This window comes from Phoenix dactylifera, unplaced genomic scaffold (genome assembly GCF_009389715.1).
Source record: "Phoenix dactylifera cultivar Barhee BC4 unplaced genomic scaffold, palm_55x_up_171113_PBpolish2nd_filt_p 000112F, whole genome shotgun sequence".
NCBI lineage: Eukaryota > Viridiplantae > Streptophyta > Magnoliopsida > Arecales > Arecaceae > Phoenix > Phoenix dactylifera.
In genome coordinates, this window is record NW_024067684.1 from 301,570 (window position 1) to 328,156 (window position 26,587).

The 26,587-nt window shown below is 38.1% G+C and overlaps 1 protein-coding gene across 1 annotated transcript in view; it reads right to left on the minus strand.

Annotated features, from left to right (window-relative positions):
* The window catches only part of LOC103718385 (pleiotropic drug resistance protein 2-like), a 35,206-nt gene extending 11,526 nt beyond the window's left edge, over window positions 1-23,680 (minus strand). Inside the window, exons 1-19 of the mRNA XM_039116559.1 lie at window positions 23,501-23,680; window positions 22,981-23,358; window positions 22,727-22,847; window positions 22,189-22,277; window positions 21,435-21,519; window positions 21,025-21,315; window positions 20,830-20,920; window positions 14,653-15,553; window positions 14,346-14,506; window positions 14,037-14,140; window positions 13,697-13,862; window positions 13,477-13,611; window positions 12,632-12,780; window positions 11,525-11,857; window positions 9,873-10,163; window positions 9,691-9,774; window positions 8,324-8,457; window positions 8,014-8,241; window positions 7,116-7,287 (exon numbers count right to left, since the gene is read on the minus strand). Of these exons, the coding sequence (XP_038972487.1) occupies window positions 7,116-7,287; window positions 8,014-8,241; window positions 8,324-8,457; window positions 9,691-9,774; window positions 9,873-10,163; window positions 11,525-11,857; window positions 12,632-12,780; window positions 13,477-13,611; window positions 13,697-13,862; window positions 14,037-14,140; window positions 14,346-14,506; window positions 14,653-15,553; window positions 20,830-20,920; window positions 21,025-21,315; window positions 21,435-21,519; window positions 22,189-22,277; window positions 22,727-22,847; window positions 22,981-23,336 (3,891 nt within the window). The 5' untranslated portion in view covers window positions 23,337-23,358; window positions 23,501-23,680. The remainder of the gene's footprint in view (window positions 1-7,115; window positions 7,288-8,013; window positions 8,242-8,323; window positions 8,458-9,690; window positions 9,775-9,872; window positions 10,164-11,524; window positions 11,858-12,631; window positions 12,781-13,476; window positions 13,612-13,696; window positions 13,863-14,036; window positions 14,141-14,345; window positions 14,507-14,652; window positions 15,554-20,829; window positions 20,921-21,024; window positions 21,316-21,434; window positions 21,520-22,188; window positions 22,278-22,726; window positions 22,848-22,980; window positions 23,359-23,500) is intronic.
* Window positions 23,681-26,587: the final 2,907 nt, after the last annotated feature.

Sequence of the window (26,587 nt, forward strand, 5' to 3'; positions counted from 1 at the left end):
GGTCCGCGTGCGCGTTTGGTTTTGGAAACAACCGCGCTTTTAAAGAAGGATTTAAATGCGCACGCGGCCGGTCTCGGGCCGCGTGCGCGTTTGAGAAATAAAACGGGCGTGCCCGTTTGAATTGGAAACGCCCAACGGGCGTTTTTGGTTTAAATGGGAACACGCCAGCGGGCGCCAGCTGGCGCACGTTGCCCACGTTCGCGCGAAGAGCGCGGACGCGGACGCGGACGTGTCCGCCGAAAAGACCATATTGCCCCTGTTATAAATCCCTATATAAACCCCCCCTATTTCATCCTATTCAAGTACGAAAAATTTCAGAAAAATAGTGGAAAAATTCTGGAAAAATTCTTCTCCCTCTTAGCCACTTCCAAATTTTATTTTTACATTTTTATTTAGTTTATTTAGTTCTTTTCATTCCGTTCTTTGCTGGATCTGCAAGTCCGATCGGGTTCGCTTTGACTTCTTCCGAGACGTGCCGAAGAAGAAGTTGTAGGGTCGTCGTATCTCCGAGAAGGATTGCCGGGTGACCCGTACGTAGGGGCAAATACTTCTTTGGGACAGCGTCTACGCGCTTCGACCTGCCTTCAATCAGGCTACTTTCTTCTACTTTTATTTTTAATTTAATATTAGTAGATTTGTAGGATTTGAATTTCTATAATATAAATTTATAAATGCATAGATTTATTTTGTGCTAGAATAGATTTATTTTGCATTAAAATAGAATTATTTGGATGCCGAATAATATGCATGTATATTATTCCCTTTAAGATTTTCCATTAATTGAATTAATAGATTTATTGTTTATTTATATGATATATTGCTAACAGTACCGAGTGTCGGTACAGTACGGTATGCGGTACGCCAGACGTACCGACATTGGCGTACCGATACCGGTACCCATCGGTACGGTTACTGTACGCCTGATACCGACCTGTACCGACCGGTACAGCATACCATGGTTGCAGGTATAACTTTATGAATGCTCATGGATCTTTTTCCTCTGCCTTAACATTAAAGTTTTTGGTCAGGAGGCTGACAATTTTGCCAAACACATCCATGACATCCATGCTAATGTATGGAAGAAGTTAGATGAGCAAGCACACAAATACAAGCTTCAAGTGGATATAACTAGATGAGATGTGCATTTTAATTAAGGAGACAAGGTGATGGTTCGAATACATCCCAAGGTATTAGTTCCAGGGGCATTTCATAAGTTGCAGCCTAAGAAGATAGGACTATTCAAAATCCTGAAGAAGATTGGTGACAATGCCTGCATTCTTGAGCTACCAACTGACATGTAGATGAGCCTAATCATCAATTTGTCCGAATTAACAGCCTACTTTGGCCACCATGAAGACGTTTTATGAGGAGATTGATCTTCAACTTTCACCCATGTCCCTTCACCATTAGAAGTCGATGACATCCTTGATGATGTTGTTGCCTCCGCTCACAAACATGGCTATAGAAATTTCTAGTTCAATGGAAGAACAAGCTCTATGAACACAACATGTGGATCACCTACTTGCAAAAGCTCAATCCAAACCTTTATGAAGAGTATATGGATTCATTAGGTGTAATAACCCAGCCCGTTTTCGAATTGGGCTAGTGGGCCGTCCTGAAGAGGCTAGGCCCAATTGAAGCGAGCCCTGTTGCTCACGATGGATGAAGGAGAAGATTCCCGATCAGAGTCTTCTTCCTTCGATTCCAGCAAAAATCGAAGATATCTAGGCAATCTGAGTTCGAGTAGAACTCTAGGATTTCACCTATTTAACTCCACCATTGAAAGCTATCACTGGTTTCTCCAAGAATCGATGCCGATCTCAATGATTCTTCTCCGAATCTTCTCTTTGATTCATCGCCGGAAAGGGCCCCGAGAACCTCACTGGACCGAGGTGAGTGTCTCCTGCCTTTCTCTCCTTTTCTTAGGTTTATTGCCACTGTTCTTGGTGATTTGGACTAGTGAATCACCAGATTACCTTCCGAAACAGAGATGCCCTATTTTGGTTTCTTCTTTCGGGTTTTGCCATTGCCGGCCACCTCGCCGCAGGGTGCCATCACACAACAAAGGCCACGGCCTCCATGACAACAACCCCACTGCCCAAGCCTCCCTCTCCCTCTTTTCATCTCCTTGTGGACCCGTAACACCCGAGCAGAGCTTCTCTTTCTTCGGCCATCATTGCATGGCCGCCGTCACTAGCAATGACTGCGGCTGAGGGCCGTCACTAGGCTAGCCGTCATCATCAGGGTTGGATCGTCTTGGTGGCCGCGCCACCCCCTTGATTCGAGAAGAAAAAGAGAGAGATGGGCTCTCCCCTCTTTTGAGAAAGGAGAAGAGAGTCTTTTTCTTTCTAGGAGATCTAAGGAACCCAGAATTGGGTCCTATTGACCTGACCAGCAAACTTAAGTTGACCTCTGAAAAGATGCCCTAAATTGTCCTGGTGCCAAAGTTGTCTACTGGACCGATCATCCAGCCTTGTCAAGTGTCCATGGAACCCACTGATGATGAACAATGTTAAACGACCTTGGCCCCGATCGAGTCCATGCCCTATGATTTATTTGATCGAATCGCTCGAGCCTGACCCACCCAAATCGTCGGACAATTATTTTTGTTTATTACTATTTTAATTTGATAAAACCTTCAAACGGAAATTGATTTTGCTTTTAATATTTTTATAGAGTTAATTGAATTGCCTAGTGAAGTTTGATGGTCGAAGACAAAAGAAATAAGTAGATCTTGCACTCCTTATCATCTTTTAAATGATCATGTCTTTCGTGCATAAAATTTGCTTGTGGAAATATCATGCTTTTCTTAAAATTATAGATCAGCATATGTGTTATGAAAATCATGCTTTATTATGAAAAATAGTTTCATGAATGATTTGATGAAAACAACTTTGTTATGAAATATAAATCTGATCATACCATTTAGTATTTTTTATCTATATATGTGTATGTTTGAAAGAAAAAGATATAAATTTTCTAAAAGCTCTTACATTGCTATGACCGCCTCTAGAAATAGAGGTCAATCGACACCTTGGAGCTAGCATCCAACAAAAACAGTTCTCTACCAATAGGTTAAAATTGGTAATGAATATGAACTATGATATCTTGTCGATTACGATGATGGCCCTATAATGGGTTAAAGTGACCACAGTACAAATATCTATGATAGGTTTATATGACAAAGAACGATTACGATTTATTTGCAATAACGAACTTGGTACTATGTTTATGAAAGATGGATGATTTGTTCATGCATGATTTGCTTTATGACCTATTTTTAATATACTGTATTATGAAATGCTTTTGGAATATCTGTATTTTTCTTAAATGATGCATTGACATGAAAAACATATACTTGATCTGGTAAGACTTACTTTACACTTGTCGCTCATATACCTCTATTTTTTTCTCTCTCCAAATGAATAAGAATGATAGAAACGAAGGATGGTCTAGGCTTGAGGTTCGTGTTAGCAAGCTTGACAATTTATAGAGCAGAGCAGAACTTTAGTTCTTCAGTTGATTATGAATTTGAAGTTAGTGATTTTCTTAATTGTAAAGATTATGGTTTGGGTTTTATGTTTGAATTTAGACTCTCTGAACCAATATTGGTTTTATTTAATGGATAATGAAATTAGGCTTTTAATTATTACATAGTGTTTGTGATGAATTTGAAAGCTAAAAGTAATATTGGCTTCGTGTTCTCGTAGGTTGTACCCCTTGGTAGCACGACCATGTCATGTTCCGGATCTAGGGCGACATTAGGAGCTGAATTTTCCAAGCTTGGAGGAATTGATGCAGCATGGAAGATTCCAAATTGAACAAGCAATGCTGTGGCTAGTTAAGGAAATTCATAGTTTTAGAACAGTTTTAGAATTCTTTTTCAATTAGAATTCATAAAAGGTTGACCTATACCCTAGATCTTAGTTATAATTATTTTAGGACTACCCTGGATCCTGTTTTAGGACCCTTTTTCTTAATTGATTAGAACTAGTATAAGGATTGACCTATGCCTTATAAATAGGCCTTAGTTGTATTCTTTGATATCAAGTAATCATCAATAAAGTTTTTTAAGTTCTTCTGCAATTTCTAGCTTGGACTAATTCCCTTTTTGCTACAGTGTGAGACCATACTTTATGAGAGTTAACTGTTGTGAGGTTGGAAACTGCGAGCATTCCCTGGAGAGGTTGGAGGCCAAAGACTCTCAAGCAAAGTTAGCCGGACCATCCCGAGCTGAGTGATTCGGGCCATATCGAACCGAACCAGTCAAAAGCCAAAATGCTTCAGGTGGCTAGGATGGTTCAGCCCTTAATAAACCCCTAAGCCCCCTTGCAGTCCAGATCATCGATTATTTCTCTCCCTCTCTTGTGCGATCTCTCTATCTCTGCAGCTTTCTTCAATGATGGGCTCCACCTAGTGAACAAGGAAGAAAGGTTAAGAAAGAAAGAAAGAGGCTCACCATCACACCCTCCTCCAATAAGTTTTCCATCATCCATGGCCTCTGCCGCCAAATCCATGTTCCACAGGCCACGATCTCGACCGTCTTTGATGATGTTGGGAATACACGACACTTGCGTGGTGCTAGTATTGGCATCATCATCACTACTACCTATCTAGGAGGGTCTTTGCGGTAGCAGGTCACAACATTGGAAGGTGGGTCCCATAAGATCTCTTTCTCTCTCTCGATCCCCCACTCCCCCCTCTCCTTCGTCCTCACCCCCTTCTCCCTCTCCTTCCCTCTCTCTGCTTCTCTCTCCCCCTGTTTCAATACGCTCTAGCATGGCACGGTATGGACCCATACGGTACCATCCTGTAGCCAACCGATACAAGTCACAGTATCGATTCGGTTGTCCTCTCAAGGACTTGGCATGAGGATATCAATTATCCCATCTTTAATTAATTTTCTGCTTCTAGTTCAAGTTTCTACTATGCTACTTTGATCTCATGTGGGATAAGGAATCCTATAGGGTCCCTTGAATGCATTATAATTCCAATATAAACTTATCGAAAATATTAATACTAATAGATGCACAAAAGAAGAATGGGTAAATCTATGAACATGATGAAAACTTCAACTCCAACCACATGGAGGGCACTCATAACATGCTTGAAGGGATTATGTGCAAGAAAATGCAATGACTATGGCCCCGTTTGGGGGAGCTATGGACAGTAGAGCTTTTGAAAGTAAAGCTTTCTGAAGTAGAGCTTTTATAAAAAAATATTTTCTATTTGGTAACTATATTTTTAAAGTACTGTGGAATATTTTTAAAGTACTGTGGCACTTTAATATGTGTTTGGTAAACAAATTGAGAAAGTACTTTTGGTATGACAAAATGACCATAAAAAATATTGCAAAGTATTATACAATAGAGCATAACAAAATATAATATGTATTAATACATAAATATATGATATAGTATAATATTACTATAATGTAATATAATATTATATTTATAGTTTAATACAATAATAAAGGTATAAAATATTATAATTATTGGCATAAATTAATTTTTCATAATATAACATAATATTAAATTATTTAACATAACATATTAATGTATTCTGATATAATATAATATTATATTATATTTATAGTATAATACAATAATAAAGATATAAAATATTATAATTATTAGTGTAAATTAATTTTTCACCCTTCTACAGTTTTTCAGAATTATAAAGGGACAATTTGTGTAATTGTTATATTTTATCACGAGTATTTTGGTAAAAATACAGCTTCCCAATAGGGCCTAAAAGTGATTTGCCGAAAAACTCCAAAATGGAGCTTCTCCCAAAAAGCTGCATTTAGCTTTCTGGATAAGCTAAAACAGCATTCCAAAATTTTTACCAAACTCCTGTTTCATCTAAAAGTGCTTTTAGAGGGACAGAAAGTGCTTTTTGGCCCTCCAAATGCTCTCCCAAACGAGGCCTATAACAAGGACTTCAACCATGAATGCCAATGGAAGGCGTTATTAGTAACCTTAGAAGGTATGGTGCAAGATTTGCCGCCCGCTATGAGCCTCCAAACCGATATCAAGGCTCACACCAGTCGGCAATCAACACAGTATGGTATGAATCTGTACTATGCCATTATAGGATATACCGAAACAGCGAGAGGGAGGGGGAGAGGGAGAAGGGGAGAGATACGCGGGAGGGAGAGGAGGGGGAGAGAGAGGGAGGAAGCGAGGGAGGGAGGGAGAGAGGGAGAGAGAGGACTTCCTAGGTCGGGAGAGTTCTTCCAATGGAGGAATGAGTAGAGAAAGCATTCCATGGTTGGCAAACAAATGTGCCACACCCTCTCAGGCCTTGGCACTACCCTTGTCTATCCTTCGGTGTCTACCTTATTGACGAGGTCGTCTACAACCATAAACCTCAAGCGGCTCCACTTTTTATTTGTGGTGATGCTAGTAGCAGCAGCCAGGCAATGAACATGAAGGGCAGACAGAGAGAGAGAGAGGACAACCTAGGGCTTCGGTGGGGTGGGGGGGGGGGGTGCGGGGTGGCCTCAAGATGCTTTAAAGGGCCAAACGAGGCATGGGAGGGGCCGAACGCAGGAGGGGGTGTTGGGAGAATTTAAAGGGCCGAACTGACCCAACCACCCAATCCATTCCGATTCTTGATTAGTTCGACTCGGTATGGCCCAAACTGTCCAGTTTGGGTTGATTTGGCCTTCCTTGGTACTGTGCTTAAGGAAGAGAGCACTAAAGTCCTTTTAAGTATAAAGGTAAGTTTGCAGGGATAATGCATGTTCAAGAGGGAAGTCCCATTATACTTTTTGTTGATAGTTTCTTTGTGCACTTCTAAAATGTGTTCTAAATCTCCTATTTTTTGAAATCTTAGACCTAACTCTTGTAATTTCAATAGGCTTTGCAAGCACTATACTGTAAATAAAATTAGATGGAAATTAAAAATATTGAAATGAAATATATTCTTATATTAAATTATTCACCCACAAGATTTTAGGCTACGAAATTGCTTCCCTTATTTCTTTCTATATGAAGTTCAAACTACGATAGAGTAGTAAAATTTGAAACAACAATCAGAAAGAGTAAGACACATTTACTTCACCATAATATATCATGTAATCAAGAAATTAACAAGGGTTGTGGACATACTTGAGCAAATGCATAGGACAACGGTGAGTACATGCCTGCTGCTCTTTCACGGTAGAATACTGTCCTCTCAATGGCCACAACAGGCTGCACTGTGGTAGCGTTGGAGGCTCCCAGGAAGAAAACAGCGGCATATATGGCTCCAAGTAGATTGAGCACGTCTTGTTGCATGCTTCTGTTTATGTGAAAAGAAGATCGCACTTAGAATCAGAGAGTATGCATAATTCTAACACTGCACAGAAGATGACACATTACAGATACAAATTACACTGTAGAAGTTAAAAGAAATAGTGTTGACGTGGTTGACTTCAGAATTGCGCTGTAACCAGCTGGTTAAAACTGAAGGATGAACAACTAGGTTTCTGCACATGCAATCAATGCTAAACTCAGTGATGGTAATAAGAGTTTAGTTGAAGGTCTGAGAGAACAGGGAGATAAAATTTTGAAAGGATGTTCTAGAAAAGGATTAGTCAAAGCAAGGCCATTATGAGAGTAACCTATGCAAGTAGATATGAACCTTTGAAGGAAAATTTTTGCAAATACTAGAACTGAAGGGTTCGGTCACATTTCGATTTTATAGGCCAAGACATTCTAGAATGGTCTTCCTTAATTTTCTTCAACAAGAAAGATAACAGATTCATATTTAGTTTCAGAAAATGAGAACCAGTCGCTCACAAATGCTAACTGGCAGCTCAATAAATAGGGTAATCATTTGCATTTTATTATGCTTACAATTGCAATTAAAAATATGTGTATTTAAAATTGAAACAGATGGATCTCATTTGTTCGAAATAGTCATTGTTCTGCAATATATAGCATTTCCTATTAACATTGTTTATCAAAGAAAACTGTTAAGAAGCTGCATCAACATTGATAAAAGAGAGAGAGCTTCACAACTTACGTTTTTTCACCCTTGTTCCAAAACATTGTGCCAAACAGAAGGCCAATTACAAGTGTCAAGAAGAACCGGATGGCATTATATTGTGGGTTTCTCCAGTAAGACCAGTGCTGCTTCCAGAAGCAAGCCATACACTGAGTAGTAAAGTTCTGGGAGTACTTGGTAGGAAAGGAAAGATCCTTGGAACCTGGTGTAGGAATGCTCAGTTGCTTGATAAGTTCCTGATTTCTCCTGAATAATATCAAGAAAAGGAATGTGAACGGCTGACTTTGGTATAAGTTTGCTTACAACAAATAATAAAACATCCACTTACTGATAAAGAGAGGAACTGGAATAAATTTCAGCAAAGTCCACGTTCATGCGAGCCTCAACTGAAGGGGAACTTACTTCCAGCATCCATGTTGCAGGATTATAACCTTCAGTAATTTTGGGAACACCTGGGATTGCCTATAGGAGAATTTTCTTGGTTAGTTGAAGCAAATTGGATCTGAACTCTATGGAATTACAGTCATTCGGACTGTGTATGCCACTGTCGTTTTTAAAGGAGACGAGAGCATCACTAGATTCAAGGCATATAGTTATGTCCTCATTGTGTACCATTCCATATATCAAGAGCAACTCGAAGATCAAAAACACAATCCATGCATACTCCCTAACTGGAAATGAGAAACCCAACAAGCCAGAGAAAGAAACTGGAGACCTAGACAAACCAATCAATTTACCACTTTATTTCAGCTCAGAGTTGCACATATAATGTGATGCAACTGGATTTTCTAGAATGCTTTGAAAAAGATAATAGAAAGCAAAGTAAGAAGAATGGAAGAAGAAAATATATTAACTTGAACATAGTAGGGAAAAAAAGCAGCAGCAGAACTCCAGAATAAAAGAGAAAATATACTTTCAGTGAGGTGAATTTGTAACAGAGAGATTGAACCTCGAAAACTGAGCCCTAATCAAACTAAACTCTACTATTATATGAAAGGCTATTTTTCAAGAATATGATGCTGGACTTTTTCCTTGGGCTATAAGGAGCCTATTTTAGCATTCTTAAAGTTCCCAAGAATTTAGCCCATAAATAAATCATAATTTAATTAAAGTAGAGCCTGTTCCAACATAAAACTCTGTAGCAAGGTCCGCCGTACCGGTACCGGTCGGCGTACCGGTGGCGTCCCGAACTGGTACGAAACCGGTCCCGTACCGGTGGCGTACCGGTCCGTACCGATGGCGTACTGGTCCGAACCGGTCCCGTACCGGTCCGTACCGATCCCGTACCGGCCCCGTACCGGTTCTTCAACAATAAATTACCGGTACCGGATTTCACGCTGATCCGGTACCGGTCCCAGGCCGGACCGGTACGTACCGGCCCATACCGGCCGGTACGGACCGGTACGGCAGACCATGCTCTGTAGTGTTATAACAATAAAAACAATGAATCATGGAATGCAATTATAACAAAATTGGGTAATATATGGTTTTCCTTTTTCCAAAACTTCAACAATGAAGTAACCTGAGGTCCTAGGTGCAGAAAATACCAGAAAATTAAAATTGCCTAAAACTGCAAAATATGACTTGTGTATTTCTGCAATCCCTCATCAAATGAGACATCATTAGAAAACTAAGTTTAATTCATCATTAGAAATCTAGGTTTAATTATTGTGTACTATGGAAAATGAAACTCACTTCAAAATATTCTATAAGCTTGTGAGAATAGCGACCAAGTTCTCCAGCATATATGACTTGTCCTCCCCTCTTCATCAACAGTAACTGGAAAAAAGAACAATATCAGGCTTCTCCAGAATGTTTTTTGGTTCCACAACAGTAAGAAGGACCAGATTTTGCATGAAGTTATAAGTATCAGGAACCTCATCAAAAGACTCAAATATATCTATGCTTGGTTGGTGGATTGTGCACACAACAGTTCGTCCCGTATCCACTGTATTCCTGACTGTCCGCATAACAATAGCTGCAGCTCTAGCATCAAGGCCAGATGTTGGCTCATCCATGAAGATAATGGATGGATTAGAGACCAATTCTACAGCAATAGTAAGCCTCTTTCGCTGTTCAGTAGATAAACCATCAACCCCAGGAAGGCCCACCAATGCATCTCTCAATAGATTAAGCTCAACTAACTCCATTACCTCCTCGACAAACATCTACATTTTGAGACAACAAAAACTTTGGAGTTAATCTTATCTGAGAAAGGAGGAAAGAAAAGGATATAGTAAGATAACTAGAAGTTTAATTACATATTTATGATTTAATGGGTAACATCAGCATGAAGAAATTCTTTTTCTAGACCACTACGAGAAAGAATATCTGTGGTAGTGTTCAGATAGTGATGCATGATCGAAATAAATAAATCGATTATCAACCTACTCTGTATGAATAGAAAGTTCAGATAATCCATAAGCATTAATCTCCCAATTTATGGTATAGCCAGGATGGTCCTTTCCCTAGGTCGCTGCATGAAGCAAGGAAATTACATCTTCATCTAAGTTCTCCCTGCCAAGGGCAAGATATTGAGTATCATAGGGGAAATATGAGAAGGGAAATTCTGCAAGTATTTTTTACCATATCTCCTAAGTCAATAGAACCTCTTGTACCACCCTCAGACCTAGTCAAATGTTAATTAAACATGATGTTGATCTTGGAAATACAGATACTTCAAATCATATGTCATGTCCATTTTGTATTCATATTGGATATCGATGGTCGTCAAATACTTCTCAGAGACATGTCCAGTACTTTGAGCTAAGTATCCTACTTTCAAAATAAAAAAAAGGGTTACTTCCCGAATACACTTTAGACACTTCCTGCTAGATCCAAAAGCGAGGGAAGGTGACATATGGAGTCTATCATATTAATTTTAAAATAGAAGGTATGGATTATAGTATAGAGAATAATGACTAAATGAGAAGCTTGTAAAAGTTTGCTATCGTAAAAAGTATGGACTATATTATTTTGATTGCCTACTATGCTTTATGAATGTTTATGTATATACATGTGCATGTATTTGTGTGTATCTTTGCGTGTATGTATTTTATATGTATGCACGTACATATATACATATGTATAGATATAACATACATACATATGCATACAGACAACACACACACATATATGCCGTGATGTGTTCTATCTGTACTGTATCCTACTTTTTCAAGATATATTCATATCCCTTATCATGCTTTATCAACGTTGATGTTGTAAAACAAGATTTAAACTAATTGTTGCTAAAAAATACATGTGATAGATAGCGAATATGCACTCTCCACAAATTTAGACAATGATCAAAGAAGTATAAAAATGCAAATTGTATATCCATGAATGAACACAATGATGGTAGGAATTATAACATCGCGAGTACAGAATGTATATATAAATTGGGCACAAATTGGAAATTTCCATTCATGAAAGAAAAGATTGATGTGATATTTAGATAAAGCATAAAATGGACTATCTGCCAACTTTGAGAAGAAAGATAATCGCAAAATCCAGGTAGTAAAAAACGTGCCTTCCTTTGTTGTTGGTCGATATCTGGGGAAAGACGCAGCCAAGCTGAGTAAACAAGTGATTCATAAACGGTGACATGTGGTGAATGAATATCATTCTGTTCACAGTACCCACTAACCCGAGCAAACGTCTCTTGCTTTTTAGGGTAACCAGAAATGATGATACTTCCTTCAATATAACCGCCAGTTTTCCTTCCCGCCAAGACGTCCATCAACGTAGTCTTTCCAGCTCCACTGACACCAACTAATGCTGTCAGAACACCAGGTCTGAAAGCACCACTCACATCACATAGTAATTGCAAACGATTTTCTTCAACTCCTTGACTCTTCATCTCCTGATAGAGTAGAGAAAGATAAGCATGAGATTTCCTTTTTCGCATTGCAATTTTCCAACCACAATAGTCAGAATTGAGCACATAAATGACAGGAGTAGGGTTTTTCTGGTTGAGTGAATTGATTGTTCTCAAATCCCTTTACACACGAAAAGATATATAAGAATATAACCTATTGGAAATCAATTGACAATTCAGTGGCCTTGATGTCTAATATAGAGCAGTAAGCAAGGCATAACTTCTTAAACAAAATTTACAAATTTTACAATGCTTGTTTCTTTATGTTTTTGTTCACGTAGTCATGCAAGATTTTAAATACCATGGGATAGGGTCATCCCGGTGTATCCATGAAATGACACGCCCTGCATCATGACACTCAGGATGGTGGATTCCCATCCCATCCTAGTCCATTTCTCAACTTGTCTTGTCCCGACAATGGGAACAATTGGAACTGGTATTTAAACCTTGTAGATGAACAACCTTTTCTCAAAAACTACGCTCTTATTGTGAAAAATAAAAGGGTCCTCTTGCACATGTAGAAAAGAAAAACAGTTTGGAAAAGTACTTAGAAATAATCACAAATCAACAGATTTATAAGACATGGAAGTGGAAATGTAGGCAGCAGCACAGGGAAATGAAAATTAGTCAGATTTGATATGTAAATCGATCACCCATGAGTTGGGGTGAGGAGATGGAAAAAACAAAACAAACTAACTCAAAGCAAACAAACAGAGCCCTTGAAGAATATTTGGTAGTGTGTTAGGATTACTGACTTACAGCAGGCATGTCCACATAGTAATTCACATGGTTGAAAGTAAGAGAAAGAGGCTGGAAAGGCAAAACCATTCCTCTCCTAGCTGGATGGTCTGCATTATTTGCAATCTCAGAACTGTTCCTCCTTACAGACGTAGCTACGTTAGTACCATCTGCAGTAACAACAGCAGAATATATAAAACTAATAGATGGTAAAAAACATCCAGTTGAAAAATGACATACGTATCCATGTAAACTCTTAAGTAACTACAGATAACTACAAAGCAAAAGGGACCATTACATGAATGAACCCAATAAGGGACTGACTTATCTCTATGCTAGACTTGGTCTCATCAGCCATATGGAACAAAAACAGGACACGAGACTCCGACCACTGCAGGGTTTGGAGAGGGACAGATGTATGCAGCCTTACCCCACGTGTGGATTGATTAAAAACCTAGAATATAGTGGAGAGACCTTACCATTGCACCAAGGCCTGCCCTCTAAAAAGGATATCCTGGCACATGAAGCTCCTACAACTACGGGGTCTCGAAAGGGTCAGGCATACACAACCTTACCCCATTGTGCAAAGAGGCTATTTCCATAATTCAAACCCCTAAAACGCAAGTCAGAATAGAACAACCTTACCATTACACCAAGGCCTGCCCTCTAGCCATATGGAACAAATATTTGTTATTTTTGTACTCATATTACTCAAATGACTTAAATTATTATTGTTTGTGTACATCAATATTTGCTTCATGCCAACTTCATCTGGCATTTGATCAGGAAACATTAACTTTAAACTGCACATCCAAGATACTATAAAGAATGAAGCTGCTATCTAAATCAAAGTGTGATCAGCAAACCTGCAATAACAGGCATAGTAGATGCTCTACCACTCTCTGTAAATTCAGACATCTCTTGTGCGATTGATGTTGAGCCCTTTTTATTTTTACTATCTGAATCGTCATCAATTGTGACAGTTTGAGAATTTCCAATAGCTACATAGCGAAAATATTGTAGACGTGAGAGTCTTAACCAGGCATCAGAAAACTTAGAATAATAAATAAAAAAGTGATGACTTACGATTCAAGTAAGTTAGTGCTAGAATAAACAATGCATTGAACAGAAGAGAAAACCCAAAAAGGGCAGCAACAGCAAGCCAATACCAATAGCCATTCACAAACATGCCTCTAGATTTAAGAATTGCCTGTCCTACTGTTGATGCATCAATACTGGAATCAGTGTTTGGCTGTAAAAGAGAAAAGCAAAAGCATGTAAAATTGGAATATGGCCTGGCATTGAGAATGAAATCTTAGTTTACATACTGTAGGTACATCAGCATCCTACAAGTAGATAATGACACAAGCATAACTATAGCATTCAGACAAAAAGGACTACATAATAGGAAAAGGAAAAAAATTACCTTGCTCCATCTGTGTGCAAGAAATTCATTGATAGCTACAGCATTCTGCCCATACATCATAGGAGAAATCCAGTAGCCCCATATCCACCATGATTGGATATCATCTGCTCACAGACAGAAAAAGAATGAAGCAGAATACAATCCACCATCAAGCTTACTAGTAAAAGAACCAAATCAGTGGCATAACATCAAATGTTAAGCTCTGCTGTAGGTGATGAGAAATGAAAATGTTTCTTACAAATATACTGAAAAAAATACAGTTAAAAAGGGAATCCAAACAGAGACTTATTTGTTACAAATGATATACACCTTTTGAGATGACAAATCCTCCAAGCACAAAAACAATGAGCAAAGCAAAAGTCCCAAATGTATTGGATATAACCATTGTTCTTCCAACAGCACCAAGAAAGCGAAACAGAGAGAGTGCCATTTGATGAATAAAGAAGAATGCCAATAATTGTCGAAAGAACCTGAGGAAGTTGGAAAACTGTCAACATATTGTCTACTATAACTTATACACTGCATCATCACAAAAAGCTGAAGACTAAATCTTCCTGTACAACGCAAAAGATGACAACCTGTGATAGAACTCAGGGAGAAACTTAGAAGTGCTTACCGGCTGGCAGCAGGCGCAAAACCAATCACATAATATGTGAGAATAACCCATATTCCCGATTCTAATAGTGAGAGAGGAATCTTGAGGAACCAATATGATAATCCGAAAGCCCAGGGAGGGAAAAACAAGAAATCTCTTTGTTTATAGAACACTGGGAGCTTCATAACAGTCATTGCCAGCTCTGCAAATCCATTGAACATCACAGTAATCAAACTGTAAAATAGTACACCAAAGTACTTGTTACCATCAGAAATTGCTTCATGGTGCATTTCTGTTCTCAGAAACACAGTCATAGCTATCAGTGACAGGACAGTTATCTGTGTAGTCTTAAATACATAGATAAATGAATTGCGTTTCATAAGTAACCATTCCCTTGCTAAACATGCTTTGAAGAGCTCCCAATTAGAGATGCCATATCTTTCTGTTGCCAATGCAGCAGGATGTGTTTTAGATTTATCATAAGGAATTTTGAGATCTTCTGAAAGCTTCTGCCCCATATGAAATGACTTGAACAACTGTGCAAACTCAGCAACTGAGATATACCGGTAAGTTTGGTTCTTGTTAAACCAGTACTGTTCTTGATCCTTTTTTGACGTTACCTCTTGAAGAAAGTCTGCGACTCCTTTTCTTTCAGGACATTTGAAACCAACAGACTCAAAGAACTCAAGAATGTTGTCACAAGGACCTTGGTAGACCATTTGTCCCTCAGATAAAAGCACAACGTCATCAAAAAGTTCAAATGTCTCAGGTGCAGGTTGAAGAAGAGAAATGATCACTGTTCCATCCATGACATGAACCATCTGCCTAAGGAACTTAACAATCTGAAAAGTGGTAGAACTATCAAGTCCAGTAGATATTTCATCCATGAATAGTGCCCTTGCAGGACCAGCCAACATTTCTCCTGCAAGTAAACAACAGAGAGCTTCAGAGTGAGCTCATTGAGATAGATCAAAGACAAGCGTACATCAAGAATCCCCATGCAAAACTGAAAAGGAAATAAAATCATTAACTTCACTGAAAGATTATGTCATGGAAAGGAATTCATGAGAAAGATTATTCAATAACGTTAATGACAAATTATGGAAACCTGATGCCCTGAAAATGGAAGAAACATGTTAATGAAAGTAACAAGAATACTGGAGCTGAGACTCATGCACTATGTGTACTAAACAGAAAAGGAACAATCATGGATAAAGTTCTCATGTTTATCAACATGTTAACAGTATCTTCTTGAACTATTTCTTTCATCAGATATATGATTCTTTTGGTCCTTCTCATATTCAAAATGTTAAAAGAGCAATGGTTGTCTCAGAGAGATAGGAATCAACCAATGTGCGGAAGTAACATATTATTTTCTTCAGATGAGGGCACAACATATTGTATTAGAACAAAAAGTTATATTATGATGCTTATGCTGCACATCATCTTTATCGGTAAATCTTTAGCTATGGCTCTTCTTCTATATATTTCAAAAGTGAGTCAAACATTGTCCAGATGTCCTCATAATTGTAATTGAACCCATTAAACAATGGTTAGTTATCCAACATTTGATGCAAGCAAGCCTGCATGAAATTAAACTAGCACGTCAGAAACTTGAACTAAAAGCAGAAAATAAACCTAAAGAAGGGATAATTGATGGCCTCATGCCAACTCCTTAAGGATCCTCGGTCTTTGACCTCCAAGTTCTCCATCGAATGCTCGAAGCTTCTAGCCTCACACCGGTCACCTCTAATGTTATCACAGTCTCACACCATGGCAAGCAAGGAATCAATCCAAGCAACAAATTGAAGAAAAAACTTCAAAACGTTATTGAAGGTTATTTGATGTCTAAAGAGTATAATTCCAAGTCTGTCTATAGGAGAAATCTCCTAAAGCCGATAAGCTTTACTGGTTCCCATGGGATATAAATGTCCTAAAAAGTTAAAGAGACAAATATTAAATAACCAGCTAAAAATAAACGAAAGCCAAATTAAAAATTTGCACAAATAAAAGAAGAATCATCCTATAAATTATGGGCCACAAAACGACATTTTCATAACTTTCTAGAAGTTCACCAGCACTAGCACATCTTTGATAAAATCTTCTAACCACCATTTTGCATGATTCAACATGCGTTGGAAAGCTAACTCAATGATAGACATCATGGAAGTGACTTTATACAAAACTTCGAATTATGTTGATGCTAGTGAAGCTTGCATTTGGACTGAGAATGTGTCAGATTGCCTTTTCCAATACAGATGGAGAATGGTGTTTTCATAATTTTCTAGAAGTTCACCAACACTGACACATCTTCGATAAAATCATTCATAACTTCCTTATCTAGCCTCCATTTTGAGTGATCAACATGTGTTGGAAAGTTAACTCGATCCTGGACAGCTTGGAAGTGGCTTTATATGAAAATTGGAATTATGTTGATGCTAGTGAAGCTTCCATTTGGACTAATATGCAGTAGATTGCCTTTTCCTATATGGCTGGATATGTACTTCAAAATATTGACTTTTCATCTTTGACGATCTTCCATCATATATGTTGCACTAATAAGACTTCTTTTTGGGCATCTGGATCCTTGGTTTAGACAACTAATAAATATGGCGATCCATGGTTGCATCAAATCCCTCAGCTTGAAAAATTCAGCTCTAGATGAATTGACATGGGGTAAGATATAATGGTCTTCTTTCTCAAATTGTCTTACTTTAAAGACGGAAGGCCATATGATGGTAGGAGCTGGAGGCTTCTTCTCGACTACAGGCTTCTTTGGATCAGCTTAACTTTCTTCTTGATGGGAACAAGAAGCTCCTTGACTGCTATACTTGTAAATAATACTTCAGACCCAACATAAACGATCTATACTTGTAAATAATACTTCAGACCCAGCATAAACAATCTTATTATCTTCGTAACTTTCGCAAATATGCTCTTGAGTGGAAATCTCATGAATCTTCAATAAGTCCATGATGCATCAATCAAGGCTTTGGATCTTCCAAGATAATTTCAGAATCTTAATGATTTCCTTCTATGTATGTCTCTTACCTTGCTTCGAGGAGCTTCTTGTAAGTCTCGATATTGCAGCTTCTAGGATGGTATTTCTTTATTATTTCACTTCTCATCATATCCCATTTTCTGATGGTTATCTTACAATTCCAACAATGGTCTTCAAGTGTTCTCCATGAAATCTTGGCTTCAACTTTGAACTTGCTCTTAGCAAATTCCAAACAAATTGATCCATTCATGTGATAGGAAGAAAGTAATCTTTAATAGAAAGGAGCTAATCAAGAAAGGCATCTAGATCCAATTCTCCTAGAAGTCTTCTACTTTGAGTCTAACTATGGTATGAGTTATTAGTTGTCTGATTGATTTTAATGTTTGCCATCTCCGTACCAGACACTTTATCAGTACCATGCTAGTACAGCGTCGATATGCCTAGTTTCGAGATCAGTTCGACATAGCAAGACTCAGTATGTGCCTCATATTGAGTTTCGGTTCAGTAAAGGTACGGTATAGTCCACCCCGTATGGGGCGGTAATACAACCGCGGTATGCACTGACACTGCAGACCATGATTATAGGGGTGGAACGACCTCTCAATCTAGTTTATTCCAGGATGGGCATTGTCATCTAGGCCTTTCTCGTTGCTCTGAACTCCCCTACACCAAGGATGTTGTCTAGGCCAAGAGCCATAGTTTGTTTCTATTTTGATTTGGTTGTTCTTTCTCATTTTTGATACCAGCAAGATCTAGCCAAACGATAAGAGGGTTGAATACAATTCAGCAAGTAGGACTTGCTCCAGTTCCTTATGTCCAGAAAGAGCTCTTTAAGTGTTGTGATGAGACCGCGTTCCATCAGGTTTTCTTAAATTAAGATAAGTTTCTAGTGCAAATTGAGATCTTTGAGCTAGGATGAAATATTGTCAGAGAGTGGACTCAATTTGTCAAGAAGTGAATTGTCTATGGTAGGATCAATTTTTGAGCTTTTCTACTTCTTGTTCCCATGAATCTACTCTAGGTTTGAGACTAACTCCTATTTGGTTGCTCATGTTGGATCAAGTATTCATTCTCTTAGTTCGGCCTAAGATGGTAAATTTTCAGTAAAAACAATGCTCCAAAGGTATTGGAAGTTGACTTCGGCTTAACCTAAGAATTTCCAAGTCAAACCTACTAGGGAAACCGAGTCTGACTTGTAGTATATGGCCCCATACCTAAAGCAATTCAGAATCAAGATCAGATGGCAATAGGTACGCCATCTGAATCTTATCCCTAACTGGCTTGGATTGGGCCTAGGTATTGGATGGTATAAGGGCAAAAACCAGAGATGATGCCAAAGATGAAGAAGATGAGGGAACAAAAGATTTGGTTCTATTTTTTTTGAACCAACTAGAAATCGACTAGAAATTTGAAAGAAACTAGGACTTTTAAATCAAAAAATTTTTAGATCAGAAAAGGAAGTTCTGATGCTCTTAGGAATTATACAAAAATTCAAATACTACGCAGCAAGAAGACTTGCATTAGTAACAAGTTTGATAGAATCAAGGTTGGAGTCAAAGTTGAAAATAAACTCCTTTATTTTACATTTTAAAATTCTAAACTGAAAGGGAAAGATTGGGATCTGATACCAAATCTGATACAGGCAAGCTTGCACAAGATTAGTAGCACAGGAGAAACTTAAACTAGAAGTAGAAAATAAACTTGAAGAAGGGATAGTTGATGGCCTCACGCCAAATCCTTGAGGGTCTTTGGTCTCTCACCTCCAACCTCTTCAAGGAACGAAATGCTTAAAGCTTCCAGCCTTGCACTGGTCATCACTCACGCAATCGTGGTCTCACACCACATCAAGCATGGAATTGAAGAAAAGCTTCAAAACTTTATTGATGATTACTTGATGTCAATAGAGTACAACTAGGTATCTATGTATAGGAGAGATCTCCTAAAGTTAATAGGTTTTCCTAGTTCCTATGGGATATAAATTTCCTTAAAAAATAGATATAAATATTACATAAATAGCCAAAGATAAATTTCTAGCTCCTGCAGGACTTATAACTCATCTAACATAAGTTTCTAGAAGAAATAAACATAAAAGTTTGGAAAAAAATAAAAGAAGAATCATCCTATAAATTATGAGCCATAGGATGATATTTTCATAATTATCTGGAAGATTGCCGCCATTGACACATCTTCAATAAATCATTCATAACTTCCTCATCCAACCTCTATTTTAAGTGATTCAAATGCGTTGGAAAGCTAACTTGATGCCACATATCATGGAAGTGCATTTAAATGAAAATTTGAATTATGTTGATGCTAATGAAGCTTCCTTCTGGACTGATGTATGCTGGATTGCCTTTCCTAATGCAGCTGGATATGAACTTCAAAATATTAGCCTTTTGAGCTTCAGCTATCCTTATATGGGTTGCTATGAAGATATCTATTCCTGGGTATCTGGATCCTTGGTTCAGAAAGCTGATAGATATGGTGATCGATGGTTGCATCAGCATTACCTGTCAACACTCACAAATTTTGCATAAAGTTAATTCAACATATAAGCATATGTTGTCGGTATGGATACAAATTTATGAGCTTTTAATGTAAGAGATGTAAGTTCCAAAAGTGTAAGCCCCATCCTTACAATCAGCTGTGTGTGGAAGAAGTAGAAATTTCAAACAACCATGGGATTCAAATTTTTAAGTAACAGATAAACTATTATGTCCGGAAGTGCTTGACTTCTGGATGCACGCATGCACTAATGACACCAACAATGACAAAAACAACAACAATAGTGTGGCATTCAAAATTTCAAGTAATAGATAAACTATTATGTCTGGAAGTGCTTGACTTTTGGATGCACACATACGCTAACAACAACAAATAGTAGTAGTAGTAGTAATTTTTCATTGTGATGACAAGGTAATTAACAATTAAAACTTGCATGAAACATTTTGTTTTCTGGCAAATGGATATGGTTCCATCCTACAAATTCAATGAGAATATGCTCTTAATTGCATATAGCACTTCTAAGTACATCAATGAAACAGAAGAGCATATGCTGGTTAACATTAAACTTTTTTCTTGATAGCAAAATTAAAGATTGACTGGTCACCTACAAATGTATTAACAGAATCAGGAAATATAGTTTTCCCGAAAGGATAAGTGGTTATTCTTTATTTAATATGCATAAAGAGAAGTACCGGTTGTCACACGCTTCTTTTGTCCACCAGATATGCCTCTTCTCATCTCATCACCAACTAGGATATCTGCACAGATATCCAAACCAAGTACCTGGATCATAGTACTTTAAATAATTAGAATCACCGGACATGACTCATACAATTACAATACGGAGCTAAATTTAATTTGTACATGCACAAGATGGAGGACCAAACCTTAAGAATGTAATCTGTTACAACATTGGTTTCCTGCCCTTCCACTGCAGTTGCCTTCATGAAAGCATCAATTTCAGGATCTGGTTTAATACCTGCAGCCCTCTCTCGTCTTGACAATTCTGAAAGCATCTCATATCTGGTTCCCACACCTAAACACCGTCCTGAGAAATCTATGGTCTCTCGAACTGTCAGCTCACCATTGTGAAGGTCTTGCTGACTAATGTATGCACTTGTTCTCTGGGGGACAAACTCTGATAACTCATGACCACAATATGTGATTTTACCAGATACCTGTTAACAAAGCAGTAATAATAAGCACATTTGAGAACATACATATGAATGTATATATGCATACATGATTACAATCACTTGCATAACCTTGCATATAGGCAAATACAAATGAGACATACCCTTAGCTTTTTATCAAGCTTCCCAGCAAGGGCCAGCAAAAGTGTTGTTTTCCCTGAGGCCGGAGGTCCAAGAAGCAGTGTCATCCTGGATATATATTGAATACCAAAATATGTTTTACTGAGATATTTTCTGATAAGTACACAACGGTCCTATCTTATCAACAAAAAATTGTACATTTGTTCTAATGATTAGTCATCAGCATGCGAACCACACTGATGCTTCATTTAGAAAATAAAACAAAATAATTTTTTTATGCTTCCTATGATATAAGACTTTTCATGTTAACTCAATATGGATACGGACTTCTTATCTCTTTCTACCAGCAGAAGGGAAGAAAATGGGTATTGTTGAGCATCAGATCCTTTTCACCTAAATCATAAGAGAATCTGCTGCTATTTAGTTTTCCCATGCGCTTGTCTGCTAGAAAGTATCTTTCCAGAGAAACAAAAAAGAAGGAATAAATGAAATAAAAGGGGAAAAAATTGGACTTGGAGGTAACATCTATGAGAGGATTGACCACACAAGCATTAAAGCATGGACAAAAATGACTTCCAAAGTGTTAAACCTCTTTGGGAATCTTTTACATGGTTCATCAAGCAAAGTATAATAGATAGGAAACAGAGACCGAATACATGTCCTTTGTCTTCAATCCTTTTACCTTGCCTTTACAAATAATAGTTTTAGCATTTTTACCAAAAGAAACAGATAAGGATCTAATACAAAAATGTGATCTATAAACTTATGTAAACATACCTCGAAGGCTTCAGGATTCCACTCACATCATTAAGTATCTTCATTGTCCTTTTCTTGGATTTAGAAAGCCGCATGAAACCAATAATTTCCTGCATTAAAAATAAAAACTGAAATGAAGGATACATCATCACAGAAACAAAGATTTTCATTTACTTTTGGATTAAATAAAGAAGCTTGTTTTCCATACCTCATGTACAATATCTTTCTTAATTATGCCAATACAGTACTACCGAAAAGTAAAACGAAATCAATATTGCATCCCTTGGACATGATCATGGCTCTGATGAAGAAATTATATTACATAGATGGAGTCAAAAATTTTGAACACTAACTTGCAGAGCCATTCAGAGGTTTGTTGGGGAACAGAATTTTAGTTTTCATTGCCTAAACAACTGAAAACAGATGAAATTTCTTCTAGCCAAAGAGCGAAAAATGGCAAATACAAATTAATAGCTGTGAAGTGGAATGCAGGCAGCCTTCAAATGAAACTAAAGTTTGGAAGAACAAAAGATTTACAGACATTAGATACATGGAATACCTCTATGATGTTCATGGTGCCATTCAGCAGAGTAGGGAGCGCTCTGCTGCCTACATAAACATCTGCCTCCACTGACAAATTCTCATACCGGACTTCGATTTTAGGAAGTTCGAGCCCGACCCTGATTCATTTAACATCGAAAACTAACACATCATTAGAACAAATTCAAAATTCAAAATTAAGAACGGCCAGTTAAATTAGAAGCAGAGAGAAAGAACAGATGGAAACGGACAAGAGGTAGAATTTTCCATTACCGGTCGATCCGGTCTCTAAGCCGGAGAAGGAACCGCTCGTTGTCATCCTCCACCACCTTGAGGACGTGCTCCACAAGGAGCTTCCTGTCCTGAATTCCGAGCTCGCCGACATCGACCTCATTGCTGACGATCTTGCCGTTCTCGATCACCTGCCGGATGATGGCTTTTCTCATCCGGTCGTAGGTGGGGAGCTTCTCCAGCGCGGCCCATTTCAGGTTCTCCTCGTCGTCTCCCTCATTGAGGTCCCGCCGGAAGGCGTCCGACGGGTCCCGGAAGCTCGACGCCAGCCAGTTTCTCCGGCCACTGCTCCTCCGGCTGCTGTTCTTGCTGCTCGACCTGCTCAAATTGTCCGCCATTGCCAAAATCCTCCCAAATTCCCTAACCAAATCAGGAGATAAAAAAATTTTGACGTAAGAACTCATTCTCCAACATTTGAATCAGTGTTGGCGACGTTTCCCTCCATTTCGGAGTCGATATGAAGCAGCCAAAAAAGAAAAAAAAAACACTAGCATTCAGCTACCTCTCCTCCTCTTCCACTCTGCCACCTGCTGGAGGCTGCCGCCGGAGTTACCGACGGCGCTGCGGAGTGCTTATGTTTCAAGCACAGCAGGGGGCGGGAGGAGTCGCCATTGAACTCTAGATTCCAAAGGTGAGGAGTGGGAGAGGGAAGAAAAAGGAGGAGGAGGAACTCCTGGAGAAGAGAGGAGAGAGACGGAACTAGTGGAAGGCTTATATAGAGGGAGTAGAGGGAGAGGGCGCAAAGCGGTGGAGGGAAAATGTCATAAAATATTGAGATGGAAACGTGAGGCTGCCGTTGGAGCTTAGTCCAAGATTTTTATTTTTTCTTTCTTTCTCCATCTCCTTGATGTTTCCTTCCATGATGCGGTGGCGCTCCGTCTCTCCGGAACTCTCGGGTTTGCAAAGCTTGGCACGCTGACAGGTCCCGTGGAGGGAGGTGGAAAAACAAAAAGATTTTTTTTTTCTTTTCCTTTCCAAGCAACTCACACATCCCAGACCCCAGAGTACAATTAATAAAATTAAAAAAAATATAAAAATAATTTTAAAAAAAATAACATGAGGACTAAGACAGTGTGGCCTACGAGAGACCATTCACATCTAAGAGTATGTGAACATTGCGTAGCAGCAGGCTCGAACTCGCATCGAGATTCCGGCCCTATATCCACTCTATCACCATATCCGAGTACCTCTCAAGCAGAATACGGTCCGCACCCAGTACTTATCTCGTATAAGTAATTCCTATCATGTCGCCCTGAGCTCAGCACCAACCACAGATACGTCGAAAGTCCACCGGCCCCGAATCTAATTTGAGTTGAGATATAGTTAATCCATAGGTGTGTACGTACGAGCATGGAGTGGCCTATGATTTGCACCCAACAAATGATATACAATTGTCAAATACGGTGATCTTGTATATGTTGTATAATTTATTTTGTTTTATGATCATCTATCTTTGGACGATATTAATATTGTAAGCGGCATACCGCAGATGTTCCTAAATCGTGTGCATATTTCCGTACCCACAAGTTAAAATAGTTATAAAAAATATATGGTATATAAATAGGTAGAAAATATAAATATAAATATAAATAATTTCTAATGGAAGAGAATGATAGATTTATAAATATATAATTTTATTTTATATTATTGCTGATAAGAAAGTTTATTTGACTATAATCTAGTTTGGCCGGTTAAATGGATTCTTTTAACAAAAGATATCTTTTAAACGCTAAAGCGATGCGTAGCTAAAAAGTACGAAAAAAAAGAAAAATTCTTCACACATCTGAATTTTCGTAGTCAAACAAGGGTGGCCATAAGTTTTTTGTGGAAAGACTTTGGTACCCTTCAGTGGTTAAAAGAAAAACCTGCTCTGGTGTTGAAGAATAGATTAGGAGACTCATGATTATTGCCCTAATTACTTTTATTTTACCATTTTACCATCGAATTTTGTTTCGCATGCTACAGTCCAAGGTTGTATCATTGCTGCAAAAGAAGGATTCATGTTCCTTCATGCAGATGTGAATCCACCATCGGATCATGCAATGGCAACTTAAAAATCTATGCAGGCGGATGAATGAAGAATTCAGAGTGCTTTGAGATCTACACAGAACATGATCTAACAGTCGACGTCGTAAAAAAATATTAATCATTCTTTCACATAAAAGATACAACCCAAACTGTTGCAAGAGACGAGTATTCGATTATGAAGAGTATTAGCCAATATTCCAACTCTTCTATATATAAATCTTCAGCTCCACGAATGGTGGCACTATTTGGCCTCAATCATTCTAGGTGAGATTTTTAGTAGGGTTGGAGTGGATATAGAGTAAAGAATGAGAAATAATCGCTCTAAATTTTTTTAAAATAATATTTTTATCATTTTACTAAATTTTTTTTTCCCTTCCCTCTAAGGCCCTTCATATCCTTTTCTTCGCCAATTTACTAGGAGAGAACGCCACATAGTTTGCTTGAATCGCAATTTATTTGTGATATCCATAAATTTTCAAATAAACTGGGAGCCATTAGCAAATCAATAGATAGATAGCTGAATAGTTCCACGAGTTTCTATATCATGAATTATTAACTTCTAAAAATTCGGTGACTATGGTTAGGAATTACTATTTCACAGTGAAAGTTTGGGGTGGTGATACCATTTTAGAACCGCCAAGTTCACCAATTTGCTCACAAGAAATTAGGCTATCTAGAAAATTTTGGTTAAGTGAAACTCAACCAAGTAGAGTTAAACGATAGGCACCCTGGTCTAGCATGTTTGTAAGGTTAATCTAACTAAAGCTACAATGAGAATTTCTCCCCATCTAAATCTAGCTTAAAAACCTAGCCCAACTCCAAAGCCACCCAAATTTAACAATTTTTGTTGGTCCTAGTTTAAGAAAAGGATAAATGATATTTTTACTCTAGTAGGATGAAGTGTTTTGACATCTAAGGTAAAACTTTTGTTGTTGACTTGTTATTTGCTATTTGCCCTTAGTAATGTTGTGAGAAGCTCTTTCTTACATTTGTTGTTTGACTTATTATTTGTTGAAAAACCTTTTTTATGCATAAAAAAGTTTTTTATATGACATGACACAAGCGAGTTTGTGGAACTCATGAAAAGTATTGCCAAACATGGGGATTGGTTTAATATTCCTCCTCCTTTGACTGACACAAGCGAGTTGACCATAAGAGAATCACGGCACCTCTCTCTCTCTCTCTCTCTCTCTCTCTCTCTCTCTCTCTCTCTCTCTCTCTCTCTCTCTCTCTCTCTCTCTCTCATTCATTGTGAGGCTAGCAATTTAGATAGGTCATCTTATAGACTTATATTCCTCCTCCTTTGACTGAGACTAGAAAGTAGAAATATCACTTCTTGATCTATATTTATAAGTACCTAAGTAGGATTAACAAACTTATATCCGAGATAAACAACAAAAAAGAATGGTACAACATAATTTAGTGCGGAATAAATACCTAGGGTTAAAGGTAAACACTAATGTTGAAGATTAAACACTTAGAAGGGGGATTTGCTCGCTGACTTCTTGGCTGTTAGACGAGAGTAAATACTCAACATGCAATAATAATGACTAATTTTGCT